General features: G+C 48.1%; 1 protein-coding gene across 1 annotated transcript; it reads right to left on the bottom strand.

The window, feature by feature from the left end:
• Nucleotides 1-210: 210 nt before the first annotated feature.
• On the bottom strand, nt 211-17,037 carry GGT5 (gamma-glutamyltransferase 5). The gene is made up of 12 exons (XM_083873894.1): nt 16,305-17,037; nt 9,880-10,010; nt 8,287-8,376; nt 7,135-7,324; nt 6,680-6,837; nt 6,101-6,250; nt 5,537-5,670; nt 4,923-5,125; nt 4,417-4,508; nt 3,537-3,646; nt 3,096-3,203; nt 211-2,893 (listed from the first exon to the last, which is right to left on the bottom strand). The coding sequence occupies exons 1-12, from the start codon at nt 16,463-16,465 to the stop codon at nt 2,747-2,749; spliced, it is 1,674 nt and encodes a 557-aa protein (XP_083730020.1). The 5' UTR covers nt 16,466-17,037; the 3' UTR covers nt 211-2,746.
• Between the last annotated feature and the right edge of the window lie 221 nt (nt 17,038-17,258).

Genomic DNA, 17,258 nt, shown 5'->3' with positions numbered 1-17,258 from the left:
TTCAGATCATAAGCTAGAGGGTTCACCTCTTGCCCCTATTCTTCATTCTGACATTACCACAATTTTCTTTTGGCAACTATCCAGCCTCTGGAAGGGAACAAAATTCAGCTGTGAGAGACAAGTGGTACGAGCTGCACCATTCCTCAGTTTCTCCAGCAGCATATGAGGCTCCAGAATGAAGAACTCTTACTGCTGCAAATGCCTGCATGGAGTTGTCTGTGCTTGTGGGATGGGATAGGCAACACGTTTAGAGGAGAAATTCCCAGCCAGGTTTAAAAACACTTTATTAAAAGTATAACTTAAAGACTTCATTAGAAAATAGAGCAGCCTCTGTACAATGATGCTTTAAAAGTCCATGTAAGTTGATTTCAGTACAAAAATAATGCTCTCTTTTTGGGAGGAGCAGGAATATGGAGAGACCAAACTGAAAGGCTCTTGACCCAAGCAGATTTCAGCAGCAGTGAGGAGGTGTCAGGGCAAGAACAGAGATGCCAAAGCAGGTATAGTCTCAGCTTCACCAGGTATTCTGCTGGAAGGACTGCAGGACTGGAAGTCTCTGCTGCACTGATGGATCTGCACTCCCATTCCCCTCTGTCTTGCAAATTAAATCTGTGATGGGTTTTTAAACTGCTTCACTGGCTGACTTGCGAAGTTAATAGCAAAGCAGTTAAACTGCTGTGAGTACTGGACTAAGGGATATAATCTTATGTCTTTGTGGTGGGAAGTAGCTGTGATACTACTGCACTGGAAAGGTGATAGGCTAGAGTACTGCAGGGTGCTTCACCCTAAGCTGTGTCAGAAGCAAAGGTAATGAAATACTTTGTTACTTGGTGACTTGGGTTTTCTGTAGTGAGACATGATGGAGAGGGACCAGAGCACTCCTAAACATGGCCCTGAAACCTAATAGGGAAACCAGGAGTGCTCTCCCTGCATCCAGCCAGTGCCACTCTCAATTGACTGTAAATTCTCAGCTCAGTGGAGTTAGGTGGAAATAACTACAGATCTTGCCAGAGCCAGCATCCAGTCTGGTCTGTGTGTCTGGTGCTGCAGTGGGAGCTGCAGATGGTGTCTGGCACCTGTCAGTGCTTCCCCTGCACAGATCTGTCGGGTGCTGTTTCTGACACCAGAGCTGATGCACCCAGGAACTGCTAGCTGGGTCAAGGGAGTTAATCAAGGTAGAAAACTTCTGCAAATTAGGTAGATTTGGTTTCTTTGGTAGTCATAGTCAATGTAACCCCTTCCACATGAACATAAAATCTGCCTCTTGTCAGCTTTTGGGGCTGTTTCCCATTCACCAGTGCTGCGATGCTGCCTCACAGGGTGCTGGGTCACTTCCATGGTGTGAGTGAGCAGCTCTGATGGAGAAACCAGCAGTTCTTCCTGAATTGGGGAATTTAAGATGAATTCCACGTGGCCAAGGAGGGAGCAGGACTGTGCATGGAGCTGGCTCCATCCAAGAGTAACTTGATTTCTGGCGTGATTTCTGCATGATTAAGTGCTTGCACTTAGGGTCTGGTAACTCAGCAATCGTTCATTGATACAGCAGGGGCCGTGCTGCAGACCTTGGTGTACAACTTCTGAAGGAAAACACATGTCTGGCTCTGGTCAGCTTCACTTGGACCATCATTAAAATGCAATCTCAGAAACTGATGGCTTTATTGCACAGGCTTTTGGGTAAAAATATTTGGCATAAAATCCAGCTGGCCTTGGTTTAATTTGTGTTTTTTAATAGTGTGTTCTTGTTTTAATATTTACAGAGGGATTCTATTTGTTGAAGAACTAGGAGTCCCATGGGCTCTGTGTTTGTGAGGGGGAGGGCTCTGCTAGTGCCTGGCTCTGGTTTCTTTCTCTTTCAGACACACACACAACACTGGGCCCATAGGGCAATCAGGCTCAGAAGCTTTCAGAAAATGGAATTTTGGATGATTCTGGGAATTTGACCCTGCATATTCGAAGAGCTTTGGGGGTTTTGTGGGGTTTAGGTTTTACTTTCATAAATGTTTGATTCTCTTGGCCATTTTGAGGCAGGCAATATTATGGATTAACTACAAAAGGCCTTTTGCATCCAGGTGCATTGAGGTCTCTTCTCCAAAAGTTTTCTCTTTGTGTGATAGTTCTTAGAGCGCTACAATGTCCTCCTTGTGATCTGAAGGGAACACTAGAGACTGTGGTAAACAGCAATTTGGAGCATGTAGGGATGTGGGACAATTCTGCTCGTGCCTGATAGTGCTGCATCACTTCTCAGCAGTTTCCAAACCCACACTCTAAGCCTGAATGCTTCCAGATTTTAAAATCCTGACTCTACAGATGCTTCTTGTTCATAGCTAAGATAGTTATGTATTTCACATTGCTGTGTCCCAGTAATACTTATTGTGGAGCAGCCTGAAAGGAACCAAGACTCCATCAGGAATGGAAGGTACAGCTGGGCCATTTCACAGTGTTCTCAGTGGGGTTTGGACCAATTTTCCTTTCACACTTTGTATTCTCTCATTCTGAGTAACTGATGTGCTCAAGAAATATGTTCTCTGTGTATCACATAAGTAATGAAAGGTGTAGCTCTAAACAAGGTTGTCTCCACTCCTTGTATTGCCTGAGGGTGACTGCAGTCTGCTGGAATTAGATGTAATCACAGACTGTGCCCACACTCCAGGAGATATCCTCATGGGAACAGGAAATTTTGGGCACGTCCAAGCAAAGCATGTTCTGAATCTCCTGTGGCTTTGTGAATTGTGATGGCATTTTCATGCTAATATCCAGCTGACTTCCCCAGCTTCCTTTTATCAGAGTAAGCAGAGATGCATTTTCCTTCCTTGGAAATTCCCTGTACAACAGTCCTTGCAAATTTATCTTTCTTTTCTTTATGTCCTCTTTCCAGCAGGCCAGTCCTAACCTCCTGTGGGGGGAGAGAAGAGAAAATGGAGTGAATGGGGCAGGGGCCTGAGATCTTAACATTGCCAGGTGTGGAACTGTAGGATGTGTGTGTGGAGTCTGGCTGAGAAAGTGAGGTTTAACCAAGAAGGAGGTGAGCCAGAGGCAAAGTAAGGATTACCCAGGAGAGTTGCAGAAGCAATCTGCTTCCCACCAAGGCCACTCACATTGCTGAAAGTCTCCTCAAATAGGACAGCTTCACCCTGGGTGTGCATGACAGGAGCTGAAATGGCGTGTTCCAAGTCGTAGCCAAACCACAGCTTGTTTATAATTGCCTGCAATACAACAAATCCCACACTGCCCAACTGGACATAAAACCTGGGCTGTCCAACCCAGGCTGCACTGAGCCAGACCCACAGTCTTACCAGTCCTGCTTTCATGGTGAGCAATACTAGATGCCTGGGGCAAGTAAAAGAATAGGATGAGCACATAATACTTCCCAGAATGCATTCCCTGGCCTACAGAATGCAGTCTTTAGTGACTTCTAAATTGCAAATTTAAAAAAGCATCAAGGAGTCAAGATCTGAGGAGAGCTGAGTAGGGACTGAACATGGCTAGAAATTTGGGAGGGCTGAAAAAACTGGCAACTTGCTGTGGGTTTCACTTACCATGGTGGTAGCACTGACAATCCAGCCCCCTCCAGTTCCTCCAATCACCAGCATGTCTCCTGACTTGGAGATGAGGATGGAAGGCACCATTGCTGAGGGAGGCTTCTCTCCTAGAGCAGAAGCAGAGATATTATTCTTCCCATGTGGCTCTAAACAGGGCAGGAGGGGCACAGGTTCATCTACCTTGCCTTACTTTTGTCTCCCACAGAAAAACAAGCTACTGCTCCTTCTTCAAGATGCTCAAGACTTCCTGAAAAATTTCCTTGAACTGAAAGCCTGTCTCCCAAGAAACTGGGTCCTTTATGGCACAAGCTAAACAAGCTTCTCTTGATGCAGGACAGGGCATCCTACAAGTATTCAGGATGTGCTGCAGCTCATCCAACCAGATGAGGAACCTTTAGCAGAAATCCTGCCACAGCAGCACTGGTGTCCTCTCCCAGCAGGCTGAGGGGGATGCAGCAGGGACAGCTCATGGCACAGAGTCATATCTGCACCAACACTGCTGTGCCACAGAGCTCAGTGCAAGCCTCCAGCAGCTCTATACTCAGAATCATAGATGAGCCTAAAGTATCAGCAGGCTTGTCTTAGCAGTAGTTTCTTCACTTCTTCCCTCCCCTTCCCACAGCTTCAGAATTTTTTTAACCTCTGATTCTCTGGTTAGAAACCAAAACTCTCGTGTTTCCATACAAGGAGATATGTGAGTAGACACAGAGACACTACAGGGCTTTATCCTCTTTTAGTCTGAAATAAACTTGTTCTCATCTAGATCTAGGAAAGTAAAGAGTACCTGTAAGTTTACAGGTTGTCCCTGAGCACTTGTACAAAGCCCGTGCGTCCATTCCCTGGCCCTGTGCTTTATCCTGAGGATGAGGATGCTCACCTGATTTAATGGTTCTGGTCGCTATGCAGAAGTCAGCAAGTTCATTATTTAAAATGATCCCAGTTCGGTTAGAATACACAAAGGAGCCAAATCTGCAGGGGGGAAAGGGGAAGCCTTTAAGTGCCATGGGTTCCCCTGTTGTGGATGACATTAACAATGAGTAACTTCTGTCTCCTCCCAGCCTGCCAGTGTCCCACTGAAGGTATCCAAAAGGAGTTTGTGCTGCTGCTGGTGACAGAGATAAGTTCCCTATTACTGGTGCCTGTGGGAATTTGCTAAACCCACGGAAATTCAGCAAGAGCCTCAGCAAGTTCTTGCACCCTCCTGAATTATGACAGCCCTTGGAGTTGATGCTCACAGATCTTTGTTGTCACATGAAAAAGGGATTCACAGCTCAGAACCAGTGAAACCCAAGGGGTTTGCATTTCTGGTCTCCAGCCCTTGCAGCTGCCCTGTGACCCTGGCATGTGGCCTGTGTGACTCTTGCCCAGCCCTGGGCTACTCACGGGTAGTTGATGGTGCTGGTGGCAGACACAGCGCTGCCGTCTGCAGCCAGCACGGAGATGTGGCTCGTGCCCATACTTCTGTGTTTGTCATTGTACAGGGACTCCAGCAGGTTGTAGTGGCTGACTGGGTGGTCACCACGAGAGTCTATGCGCTGCCTCACAAACTCAGCAAACTGCTCAGACAGCAGGGTCCCCAGAGGCACCTGCAAGCACAGCAAGGACATTGAGTGGTCACCAAAGTATGGGCACGTCTTTGGGCACAGGCAGGCCTCAGGAATTGAGCCCCAGTAGTCAGAGCTTGAGGCCCTGGAGTGGCAGCATTCAGCCCCAGGCCACTCTCATCCCAGAAAATGGACCAAGCTCAGCACTGAGGCACCTCAACACTGGCAGGAGCATGTGCACTTCTTTTGTCAGGAAAGTGAGTGCCAGCCTACAGCTGGAGCTGCAGAGTAAACAGCCTGATCCTGCTTCTGTCTTGGCCAACTTAGCTGCATTGCCCTTCAGTAGCAGCTCTATTTTCTTTCCTTCCAGGCAGCTTTGCTGCATGCACAGCAGGAGCATGTCAGAGCATTGCTCGGTGCTGTAACACTGTACCCACACACCATGGAGCTCACCTGAACTTCAGAGAAGGCTGGGTCACTCATCTGGGGTCTTAGCATATTGCCAAACTTCAGGGCCTCTGCAATGTAGTGGTAGGTTTCTATCTTCTTCTCAGGTGTTTCCAATGATGCCTTATGGAATTTAAACTCTATGGAGCAGGATGAAGTAATTTTTTTTAATAGACCCGAGGCAACAGGTTTTTTTCAAGAAGTGTAAAAAAAAAAAAAAAAAAAAGTTGAAAGGAGCCTCCTCTTACCACCCCAGTTCTTACCAGGTTTCCCCTATGCTTTAGCAGGATGTGGATGCAGAAACAACCAAGTACTATTTTCCACTGTGACTTCAATTTCTTTTGAAGCATTGGAAAAGTCATGCAACCTTTGGCCTTTGCAGCAGCTGTGGTGATGCTGATCCACTGTACAAGTGAACCAGTTCATCCTCCTGCTGCATAGCATAGTGACACTGCTGCTTTGGGCCCCATTCTGGCTCAAAAAAACTCCATTTCTGCCCATTGCATTTTATCACTCTGGAACAACCCTTTCTGAAAACCTCTTGCTGACCCTTTTCCATTGGGAATTTACCTTCCAATACCTTGAGGATGAACATGAGCACTGCGCCTCCCATGGGTGGTCCTGGAGCAAATACCTTGATGTGGCTCTTTAGGGTGATGTTCAGAGCTGAGGACACCTCTGCTTTGTATGCTCGAAGGTCTTCCAGTGAGAGAGTGGCCCCTTCAACAGAGACCCAGGAGGTGCCATCAGCACAGCAACTTGTACTGGTGCTGTGGGCTGCCTACATCAGAGCCTTGGTAAAGCTTGTGAAGAGCCATCCGTGTACAGCCCAAATTCCTTCCACCCAGCACAGCACAGCTGTCACACATCCTCATGTGCTGCCAAGCCCCAGGATGTCACAAAGCCTAAAGGAGTCAGAGGGGCCAGTGCATGAGCACTGTGGGCAAAGGCCAGAGCAGTGGGTGCTCTCAGCCCTGCTCCTGGGCCTGAGTTATAGGAACTGGGGAAAGGTGGGCTCTTCCCATGTCAGGTACCACCCCAAGTGACAAGCAAATGGCATGTGCTGGCTTTCCCCTGGTACAGGCTCACTGTGAGCCAAAGGCTGGGAGAAAGGCCTGTGTATCAGGACTACCCATAGCTGTTACCTACCAGCCTTTGTGGCATCCTCCACCAGGGCCTTTCCTATCTCTCCCTCATAGAACGCTGCAGCTCCGTGTTCTGCTACAGCTTGCAGTGTTTGCTGCAGCGCTGGCCACCGGAAGGTCTCGCCACCCCTCAGAAATCTTTGACCATCACACAGCAGTGGGCTGTTAAAGAAGAACATTCATCAGTTTTACAGCATGATCTTGCTCTTGCCCAGGGCCAATGACCTCTATTTCCTACCAAGAGCTGATCTGGATTGTGTATGTAATGTACTTTCCAAGGCACTGCTTACACTGCTGCCTCTTTTAAAAACCCTCTGCTGTGATTCTCTCCCACTCCATAGCAAGTATTCCCTGAGCACAAACCACAGCAGCCTGTGCTCCATGTCAACATGTCAGAGAAAGGGTCTGAAGCTGAGCGGACAGTGACCCTCCCACTGCAGCTTCATTCATTGGTCTTACCACAGACTTTTTCCCGGACCAGAGAAGGCTGGGTGGTGGAGGATTTTTTCCAGAACTGGGGAAATGACAAGTGGCTCTGACAGGAGCTTGATGGTCGGTTCAAACAGGGCTTTCCACGGTAGGCGGCCGTGGCGCTTGTGGGCTGCCTCATACCCACGGAGCTCTCCAGGCACACCAATCCAGCGGGGACCTGAGGAGCAGAAGAGCAGTGTCACACTCACTCAGTCACTGCCTTGGGGGTTCCACCTCTCTGAAAGCTCTCCAATTGAAGTCTGAGTTGGTAGAGGCAACCAAGGCTTCTAAAAGCAGGCTTGGTTTGTTTATTACCTTTTCCTGTTCATGTATTTCCCTGTTACTGAACAGCAGGGGTATAGAGAGACTGGAGCCAGGCCTGAGGTGTGCTGAAAGTGTAACAGGCAACAGGCACACAGTGCAGCAAGGGAGGTGCCAGCTGGACGCTGGAGAAATGGCATTGATGATTCTCCATCCCTGGAGAAACTCAAAAATGTGACAGGACAAGACCCTGAGCAGCCTGAGCAACACATAACATCACCCTGCTTTGAGCAGACCTCCAGCTGTCCCTTCCAACCAGAGCTGCTCCTGATTCCTTTTCAGGCTCTTCCAAGGACAAGATCATCTCCAGAATCTAGGACACACCTCAAAAGATAACATTCTAGAGAAGGAGAATGAATACAGCAAGAAATGTGGAAAGATCCAAGATGTGCTGATAAAGCAGGAGTGTCTGAGCACAGCAACTCAACCCCCGATGTGCTTCCCTAATCAATCTATGCACAAGGGCAAGTACACAATTTCTTTTGTTTCCAAAAAGCTATTGATCTTATTTTTCTCTGTAAGAGCTTCTGGGGAATGAGAGCTTTGGGAAATCCAGTTTTGAACTGCAGACTTCCTATGGAGAGAAGTTACACTGTGATTTCTCCTCGTGCTGGCTCCCCATTCAGGTTGTCAGTGTTATTATCAAACAGGAATTTTTATGGACCTAGTATTTTTAGTTACTTTTGCAAAAGGTAATCCAGGTAGGGTGTGTTAAACTAAATAGAATTCCAGATCAAGTCAGGGAGGTGCTCAGCTCCCCACCCTGAGCTCTGTGCACACCAGGAGGACAGACAGCTGTGGCCCAGGCTGTGTCCTTACCAATGGGGAAACCAGCATTACAGCTGGACAATAAGTCACGAGGAAACGTTTGTGGGGTCGTCTCGCGGGCGTTGATCACCTCAACTGTTCCTAGAAGGAAGAAGAGGAAAATGCATGATGTTGTTTTCCTGAAGAAGGTGAACATCACACTTGAGTCAGCTGTAGCACTGCACGTGCTGCTGGCTCAGAGCTGAGCTGAGTTCTGGAGCCTTTTGCCAGGTGTGCCAAGTGCACCTGCAGGGTCAGGTGTCAGCACAACTTGTCCTTGACTCCTGCGCTTGTATTTAGAGCAAACCAAGCAATGCCTACCTAAAGGTACTGAAAGTACAGGGAGAAGGCCAGAGCTTGTCTCCAGCCAGCAAAGGCTCCCCCTAGGGTTTATGGGCTGGGACATGCTGCTGGGACATGCTGCCTCACACCTGCAGGTTCCTGCAGTTTTACAGATGGGACATGCCAGAGACACAATGTGAGCCTCATTGGAAGGGCCATTTACTAAATGATGATGGGGCAAGTCTGTCATATTTAAAGTCTTCTATGTATCAGGGAGCTTGAAAGGACAAAAACAAACCCAAACCCCCACTTGCCTCCTTCTCTGCTTTGTGTTTATCTGCCCCTATCACAGTCCTGTGCTGCAGGAGCCCACAGTGCTCCCTGGGGTAACAAGTGCTGAGCTGTGCAAGGCCAGGGCAGCTCTGTGCTGCAGCCTAACTCAGGTAGCAGAAGTGGATTGATGTCAGGAAACAAAGTTCCATGGCTGTGCCAAAAGGGAATAGAAGAAAAATAAAGGTGTTCTGCCAAATTAGGCTCTTGCATAAGAGACACCCAAACACTTCCAGATTTGTGACTCTGAGAAACTACTTGGCAGGGGTTTAAAACTATGATATTGTTACAGTGTTCATTGTTGATGTTACTAATAGATATTTAAGCTCTGGGGATTTTTGGAAGCCAAGACGTAAAAACTCCCACATTAAAGACATAAAAACAAGAAAACAACACTAGAGTTTAAGCCAAACACAGAAAGGCTCCCCAGCAGACACTGAACATTGCTAGGTTTAGGTTTCTGAAGTGGAGGTGCATCTTCTGGAACAAGAAGTGCCAGTGCTACTTGGGCCAGTCACACCAGCACTGGGGACAGCAGTGAGAGACACAGCCCCAGGGTCAGCAGGCACTGCCAGAGCTGCTGGGCAGCACAAGCCCCTCAAGTGCCATCCAGAGGACTCAGGTGAGGCACTGACAGCCCAGCACTAACAGCACACCCCTCCTGCATGGTTCACTCAGCCACTCACACCTGGCTGCAGTCAGCTGTGTGGCTTTGAAATCTACTTTGGGATGGCTTTGGAGGGGGAAGGAGAGGCAAACTCAGTTCATTTTATATCAAAGCTCTTTCCTCCACACCCACGTTCTTGCTGTGAAATGACAATCACAGCTCCCTGTGCTGGATGTTTTGGATTAAGAGCACGAGTGTGGTTTGTGATATAGCTTTTATATGCAAAATATTGCTCTGAGAGAACAGGAAGGATTCTGATTTCTCCACAGCACTTGTGTGTCTGCACAGGGACAAGGCACCATGGAGAGGCCAGGGCAGGCCCATACCTGTGCTGGCATTATAGATGGTAAATATGACACCCCCACCCAGGCCTGAACTCTGAGGGTTCATCACTGAAGTGCAGATCAAGCCAGCAATGGCAGCATCCACAGCTGAGCCTCCACTTTTCAGGATGTTCCTGTGGTGGGAAGGGAAGAAAAAAGACACTGTTAAAATCAAAGAATGCCAGAATGGAGGAACCACATGAAAATGCCTCCTTGGGGCTCCTGCAACTTGAGGAGAGCAGCTGGAGAAATGTAGTGGCAGCAGTGTGGGGTGTGAGGGCAGGGAGGGGCACATTCCTCTGCTGGAGTGAGAAGGAAAAATTAGAGGGAAAGAAAGGAGAGTCCACAGGAGGAAAGAGCAGCCAGGGCCACACCTGTGTGAGACTGGGCTGCCTCTGGGCAAAGAGTTATGGGACAGAGAACTGCAGCTACTCACAAATGCTGTGGACTAAAAGGGACTGCAAGGAGCCCTGAGACAGGGAGAAGGATGCTCTGAGCACAGAAGAGAGCTTTCCACATACTAAGAACCAAACAACCGATCTCCAGCTTCCCAAATGCCATTCCTAATAAAGGCATATGCTGGTCAACTGGACAGGAGCTCTGAAGTGGGAACACTGGGTCCATGTGAAGCAAACTCCTGGGACAACACGTCAATTAGCACAATAGTCACTTCATTGTTCCTACAGTGTGACTTCCTGGGCTTATTGGCACAAAAAAATTCCCACCCTGCTCCCTGTATTCCAAAAGACAAAACCAACAAAGAAACAAAAAACCAATCAGGAAACAAACCCTACAACTGCTTCTACCAAGGCACAGCTATGTGAAAGGGCACACGGCATTAAGGCAGCCTCTTGCTGCTGACAGCAATGAGGTTCTGTTAGAGAAATGTGTCTTAACAAATGCTCCCCTCAAGAACATCTGAAAAACATCCTTTTCTTGCAGTGGAAATGGGGTGGTGTTTTCTTCACAGCCTGCCAGTAGCCAGCACTGGTGTTTGCTAGGAAGGTTCCTAACTGTTTTATTGGGTTATTGCTCAGATATGGCAAAGTCAGAGGGGAAACTGGAATAGTTCATAAATTGCAGTGCAACTGCTCCCAGAGTTTGCATGGGAACACAGAGCACACACAGAGACTGGTGTTTATTTTACACCCACTGATATGGCTGGGACCTGCTGGGTCCAGGAACAGGATGCTGCAGGCTCACTGGTTGTGGCTTTCCTGTTTCCCTAAGTGCATCAGAATCACTGCATGTAAGGAAATGACATGTGGACAAGTGAGAAGAAAAGAAATAGTAGGGAACATCAGGCTTTCTGTTTGGGGTCTGTATGGCTTTTGGCCTCCTAGGAGCTCCTTGGCTGTAGCTCTGGACGTGGAGACTGAGACAGGCTCGTCCATGCAGCCCCTTGGAGCAGGGGATGGACTCACCACACCAGTGTCCCTGGGAGGTGATTTTCTGAAACAGAAGCTGTTAGTTGCTGACCACAGAGAGGAAAGACATGAGGGCTTCTTTAAAAACTGGGTCACCTCTGCAGAAGACACAAACAGCGTGTTAGACAGTTGGAAAAAGAGGGAAGAAGGACCTCTAAGCTGACCTGGGACAGTGCTCCCCAGAGCCCCTGGAATATGGGCTATGAGGCTGCACCCATGTAAAGCCTGGTGACAAAGGAATGGTTCTGGTGGTGAAAAACAGCTTTAAAAAGAAGCTTGGCGATAGTATAGCATGCATTTCAATGCAATGCATTGAGATCTTAACATGGAACATCAGGCACATTTCCCAAAGCCTGAAAAGCACCAGATTCTCACCCAAATTCACATCACATTCACACTGGCCTCCAGCCTTGACACCTTTCTCTCCAGCCTCTCCAGAGACTGAAACTCAACAAAAAATAGTCTGAGCTGGCTCTTGGTGTGTCACATTTGGCTCCCTGTGTGTGGCTCACTCACTTCCAGTCAGAAACCTGCCACTTTCCTGGAAGTGATGCCTGGGGAATTTAGGGCCATTACATATAGCAAAACCACATCTGGATTTATCACCCATTACCTGGCTCCCTTTAGATGGATCTCTGCTGCAATGAGCTTAATTACAATGCAAAACCCTTAATCAAAGTGTGGCACTTTACCAGGTCTCTCTAGAGACACCAGTGCAGCAGCTGACAAGATCTGATAACAATGTTTTGTCCCATATCCTTCCCGCCACTTCGTTTCAGCATTAGGGTTTAGTCATTAACAGAGTTTCCTAATAACAAGGAGCAGAAGAGAGTGTTAACAACAAAGTCCCATTCCAGCAGCAGCGAGCAGAGATTCAGCCTCCCTGGAAGGGTAAACGATGGCACTCTGCTCACAGCAAAGATGGGCTGCGCTGCACTGCAGACCAAGCCCGCTGTTCTGCCCTAGGCTAGAGGGAGCCCTTTAAGCACACTGGAAATGCTAACGTATTAAATTGTATTGCCTTTTTTTTGTTCTGCTAAAGAAGGCTGGGGACTGGGAGACCACCCATTACACAGCAGCTGCCTCCTCAGGATTTATGAAGAGCAAAAGCAACAACTGCTTCTGTAAAAAGGGCCAGTTACCAAATTTAAAACGTACAAAAAGGGAAACCAAATCCTTTGGGATGTAAACACACTTCGGAAATCTGCTGGGCCATCACTGAAAAGGATTTTTGCATCAGATTCTCTGGCTAGAACTGAGCTTCCCAGGGCTGCAGAGGTTTTCTGACTGTTAAAATCCCACCATTCTCACCCTCCCCACCACCCTGTCCCCATGGGGGGGTGTTGATTTCAAAGGAGGTCAGTTCCCAGGGCTCACTGGAGGCTACACTGGAGAAGTGGGATCAGAGATGGCTGCTGGGCCAGGCCAGGTCAGCTTGCCTTGCTGCAGTGAATCCCACCACTGGGAATGAACATTTTTCCTAAATCTGTCCCTGACCTTATGCAGGCTCTTGCTTCTGCCATTTGGGAAACAAAGGAATGCAGAGCAGTGGGTGACAGAGCTCAAACAGCACACTGGTAGGGAATATAGAGCTTTTTGTACGCTTGCTGAAGAGAGCCTCTTCCAGGAGGCAACAAGTGGCTCGGAGCTGGAAGCAAAGTTTGAACCTCTCACTGTCACAGGGCAATCATCTCCTGTTTCCTCAGGGTTTCTGAAATGAGGACAAATTAGTGAGGTGGACAGTGGCACCAAATCCACATCCTTGGGTAAAAACTGCCCTGATTCTCCTTTTAGCCTCCCATCCCTCTTCATCAAAGCATTTCACTTCATTCAGGGACAAATTTTCTCCCAGGGCAGGGTCTTAGTCTGGACCACACAGCTGTACAAGGTTGCTTTCAGCCCCCAGTTTCCAGCAGAAAAAAACACACCAAGAGACCCAACCTTGCTCAGCACTGAGAGCTGGGCACTGATGGCTGGGGGAAGTTTAGCCCAGGACCTGCCAATATGGATGGTGACAGGCTGAAGGCTCATTGAGAGTGCAGGGACTTTCTGCAGGGACCCAAAGAGTTGCATAAAGACTTAAAAAATTCAGAGTACATGAACACAATCTGCAGAGCTGGAAAACATGTCGGCCCCGAGGTGTTTTCCCCAACCCACTACCCCACTCATTGGAATAGAAGATTCTTCTTCAAGCAAGAGGTTTAGTTCAGTTGTTCTCAGTAAGTTTAATTGATAATTCTATTAGGAACACACAAAGGTTCCCAATGGAAGAATCTTAAACCAACAAAGTATCATGTAGTGCCCCAGGAATTTCATTCCTGACAACTCACAGAGCATGTGGTTTGAATTTATCTTTAAAATAAACAAGATTTTTAAATTAAAGATTAAAAGCTGTAAGTCAGAGATTAGGTGCTGCTTTTAGATTCCAAGGCTTCAGGCACCAGACCAGTTCTCTGAGCATCCCCCACACAGATTCCTGTGAGCTCAGGGAGGGGGATTTGCAGGATGAAAGGGGTGGCTGTGGGGAACAGCCTGGGGTCAGCAGGAGGGAGGGTCTGCAGGGTCAGTGAGGAAGAGCAGGGGCAAACCACCCCTGCAGTGTCTCTTTAGGGACTGGCATCCAGGGCTGCTTGGCTTTGCCCTGCTCTCACCTTGTTGCTGTAGTAAAGTGGCACATGAACTGCCAGCTCACAGGTGGGGACAGCAGGGCCTAATGGCCAAGACTGCTCTCAGAAATTGGACTTTATTGCCACTGCTGTGACAAAATTCCTATGGATGATAAAATGTTAAACAGCAAAGATGAGGCAGGAAGCAGCTGTATCCTCATCATCTCATGCTGCTCCCATCAGGGACTCTGAGTCAGCCTTGAGGAAGCCCTTGCCCTGCAGAGTCCCCCAGGAGGTGACAGAGCAGAGCAGAGGGCTCTGAAAGGCTGAGCCCGTGGCCAGAGCCCCTCTGCTGTGCCATCCTCCCAGTGCCATTGCCATGTGAGGCTTCCTCACCAGTGAAAGAACATCATTTTCTCACCTCTCAGTTTGCTCTGAGAACTAATTTAGTGGTGACCATCATGTGCTAAGAGTTGAGAGCTTAAAAAGTGACATACAGGTATAACAGCTCAGAAATGTCTGGAAGAAAATGAACAAGATCTCATGCAATACAGAGCATGAAATAAGCTTCCTAGAGAGAAAAATGAAGCCACCACTGTGGGCCAGTGGGATGGAGAAAGAAATATGACAACAACAAGGAAAAGGGCAAATAATATATAAAGCTTCTTATCCCAAACTCTCTTGCAGAGGAACATTTTTATGAACTATTTTGCTTTTATTATAATCTTTTACAAGAGCATGCACAGAAGAAGCTTGGAGAACAATACAGGAGTTTGCCTCATTCCAAGTCTAAGGACAGCATGAAATGAGCACAAAGATTTCCAAGAATGGCTGGAGGAAAAGGGTCCTGGGAAAAGCAGCAGCAATCATGCAGCAGCAGAGGAGCAGAGCTGACCACCAGGCAGAGAGTGAGCAGTGGCAAAGGAGGAAAATGGCCATGGCTGGGGAGGTCCCAGAGGCTTGGCAGGGCTGGAGGAGAGAGCAGAACCTGATGCGCAGGATGGCCGAAGGGGAAAAATTGTGATGGGAAGGTGGAGCAAGGGCAGGATTTTGTGGGGATCATTGGCAAACTATTTGTAGGGAATTTAAGTTGGTCCATGGACTGGAGGGACAGCACAGAGCTGTCAGCAAGTGTGCTGGGGGTACAGCTGCAGCAATGGTGGAGGCTGGGGAAGCCTGTGGAGCTTCTTGCTGAGAGAAGGGAAGGAAATAAGTGAGACCTCAGCAGCAGTACCCAACTAGACAAAGCTGCTCAGTTGTCCACTGGCCACAGATTCCTGTGGCTCTCACTTCAATGTCTTCCAGGCTGATTATACATCAAGTTAAAACTTACGATAGTTGCAAAAACAAATGCAGTGGTTTTCCCCAGCAGATTCTTTGGGCAATCCAATTAGGCATTTCCCTCTTTTCCCATTAATAGTGATGTTTAAAATACTTCTGCTTTCTGAAGAACCTGTGGCTTCACATAAAAAACCCCATCTCACTGCTTGACATATGGGCAGCCACAGTATATTTTCTCCAGCTACTCACAAATGCTGTGCCACCACCTCATTGCAGAATCAGAGGTGAGACATGGCAAAGTGTGGTATTATGGTACCACGTCTCATTTCACTGCCCCAGCCACAAGGCAGAGCACACAGCTCCGGCATCCATTGCTGGAGCATCCAGCACCACAAGTAAACTTCCATCCTTCTGCTTTCATGGATACAAACATTTAAAAATTGAAGGGACAGTAAAATAATAACATGGGAGTCAAAATGTTTGAGAGACAAGTTTTACACAAATTGAAGGAGCACAACCTGGGCATCTAGAGAATTTTTTAACCTACATCTTTCTTTCCAAGTCTTTTGTACTGCTACTGTCTTGACTGAATTTCAATCAAAATCTGCTCTTTGCTTTTTTTTCTTCATAGCAGACACACTTGCTGCAGTCTTCAGTCCAGAAACACATCCCCAAAAAGCAGGGGTGCCAGTCCCCCTTCCTTCTCTCCCTTGTCCCTGCTGAAGCCTGGCTGCAGCTCTCTGCAAGCTCCTCTAACTCCTTAATATGTTCTAAGTCACTTATCCGGCAGACCCACCACGCCATAAAAAGTAAATTTCTTCCTTCCCCACTTAAAACCAGCATTGTCTACTACAAACATTTATGCTTTCCAAAAGGCCAAGGGTTTGCACAGTTGCAAATTTACGGGGCACTATAGGGGAATAAGCATCAGAGGCTCCGGCTGGAGTCGCGCCGGGAGCGCAGCCCCGGAGCGGGGACGGGGCAGAAGCGCAGCTCCAGCCCGTGCTCGGGGCTCGTCCCCTCTGTCAGCCCGAGGCACGGCACACACACAGGGGAGCCGGGGGAGCCGGGGGAGCCCGGGGTAACCAGGGGAGCCGGGGCTCCGTGCACGTACCGGCCGATGAGGGAGCAGCTCTCGGTGTCAGCGGCCACGGCGCCGTGCAGGTACTGCTGGGGACCGCACCTGGGCTGGGTGAGCACCACCGCCAGTGTCACCGCCAGCGCCAGCGCTCCCAGCGCCAGCAGCGCCAGGCAGCAGATCTTCCCCCTGCTCATGGCTATTCCTGTGCCGCCGGAGCAGCGGGAAGGAGCCCGGTCCTTTCGAGGAGGCGCCCGCTGTGCCCGAGGGAAGTGGATGTGTCCCGGCAGTTTGGTGAGGGAGGTCCCACGGCGGTGGGCTCTGTCCCCCCGCGATTACATTCTCTCATTAAAAGCTCCTAAAAAGTGAACGCTGTGCTCTTTCTTTCTCTCTTTTTTTCTCTTTCTCTTTTTTTTTTTTTTTTTTTTTTCTCTTTCTTTCTCTCTCTTTCTTTTTCTTTCTTTTTCTTTTTTTTTTCTTTCTTTTTCTTTCTTTCTCTTTCTTTCTTTCTCTTTCCTACTCTCTGAGGTGTGAGGGACTTTTCACTCTCTTTTATAAACTTTTCTTGCAGATCCACCATCCGCCTTTTTTTGTGTGTGTCTCTGACGAAAACATTTAACACATTCACTCCTGGAGCAGTTCAAAGAGAAATCTCCACACTGCTCCTCGGCTTCTCACAGCCTCCCTGGCTTCCCATTCTTGATACACAAATTACCGAACAAAGGTGAACTGTGGGAATCACTGGGAAAATCACCTCAGTCCTACACTGCAAACTTGCAGTGTTTTGTTCCTGTAAAACTCCTCGAAGAAGTAAAAGCTGAACACACTGTACAAAGGTAGAACCTTCATATTTACTCTTGGTTTACCTTAGAGTTTATTATAATCTTATTTACTTTTTTCATATGTACATCTTGCCAGTGTCCACAGCATACACCTTCTGTAAGTGAGCACAAGAGAACAACTGGAAGAAAGCAGCACTTTGCAAACCAA

Source organism: Zosterops lateralis (genome assembly GCF_965231275.1).
Source record: "Zosterops lateralis genome assembly, chromosome: 17".
NCBI lineage: Eukaryota > Metazoa > Chordata > Aves > Passeriformes > Zosteropidae > Zosterops > Zosterops lateralis.
The sequence above is the reverse complement of the archived record's forward strand: the minus strand, read 5'-3'. Positions and strand labels throughout refer to the sequence as shown.

Excerpts from the sequence above, each read along its gene's own strand:
- GGT5 (XM_083873894.1), bottom strand. The coding sequence starts at position 16,465 with ATGAGCAGGGGGAAGATCTGCTGCCTGGCGCTGCTGGCGCTGGGAGCG. Across the intron at positions 6,251-6,679 it reads GGAGGATGCCACAAAGGCTG|GGGCCACTCTCTCACTGGAA; the intron begins GTAGGTAACAGC and ends TCTCTGTTGAAG. Across the intron at positions 4,509-4,922 it reads ACCAGCACCATCAACTACCC|ATTTGGCTCCTTTGTGTATT; the intron begins GTGAGTAGCCCA and ends TCCCCCCTGCAG.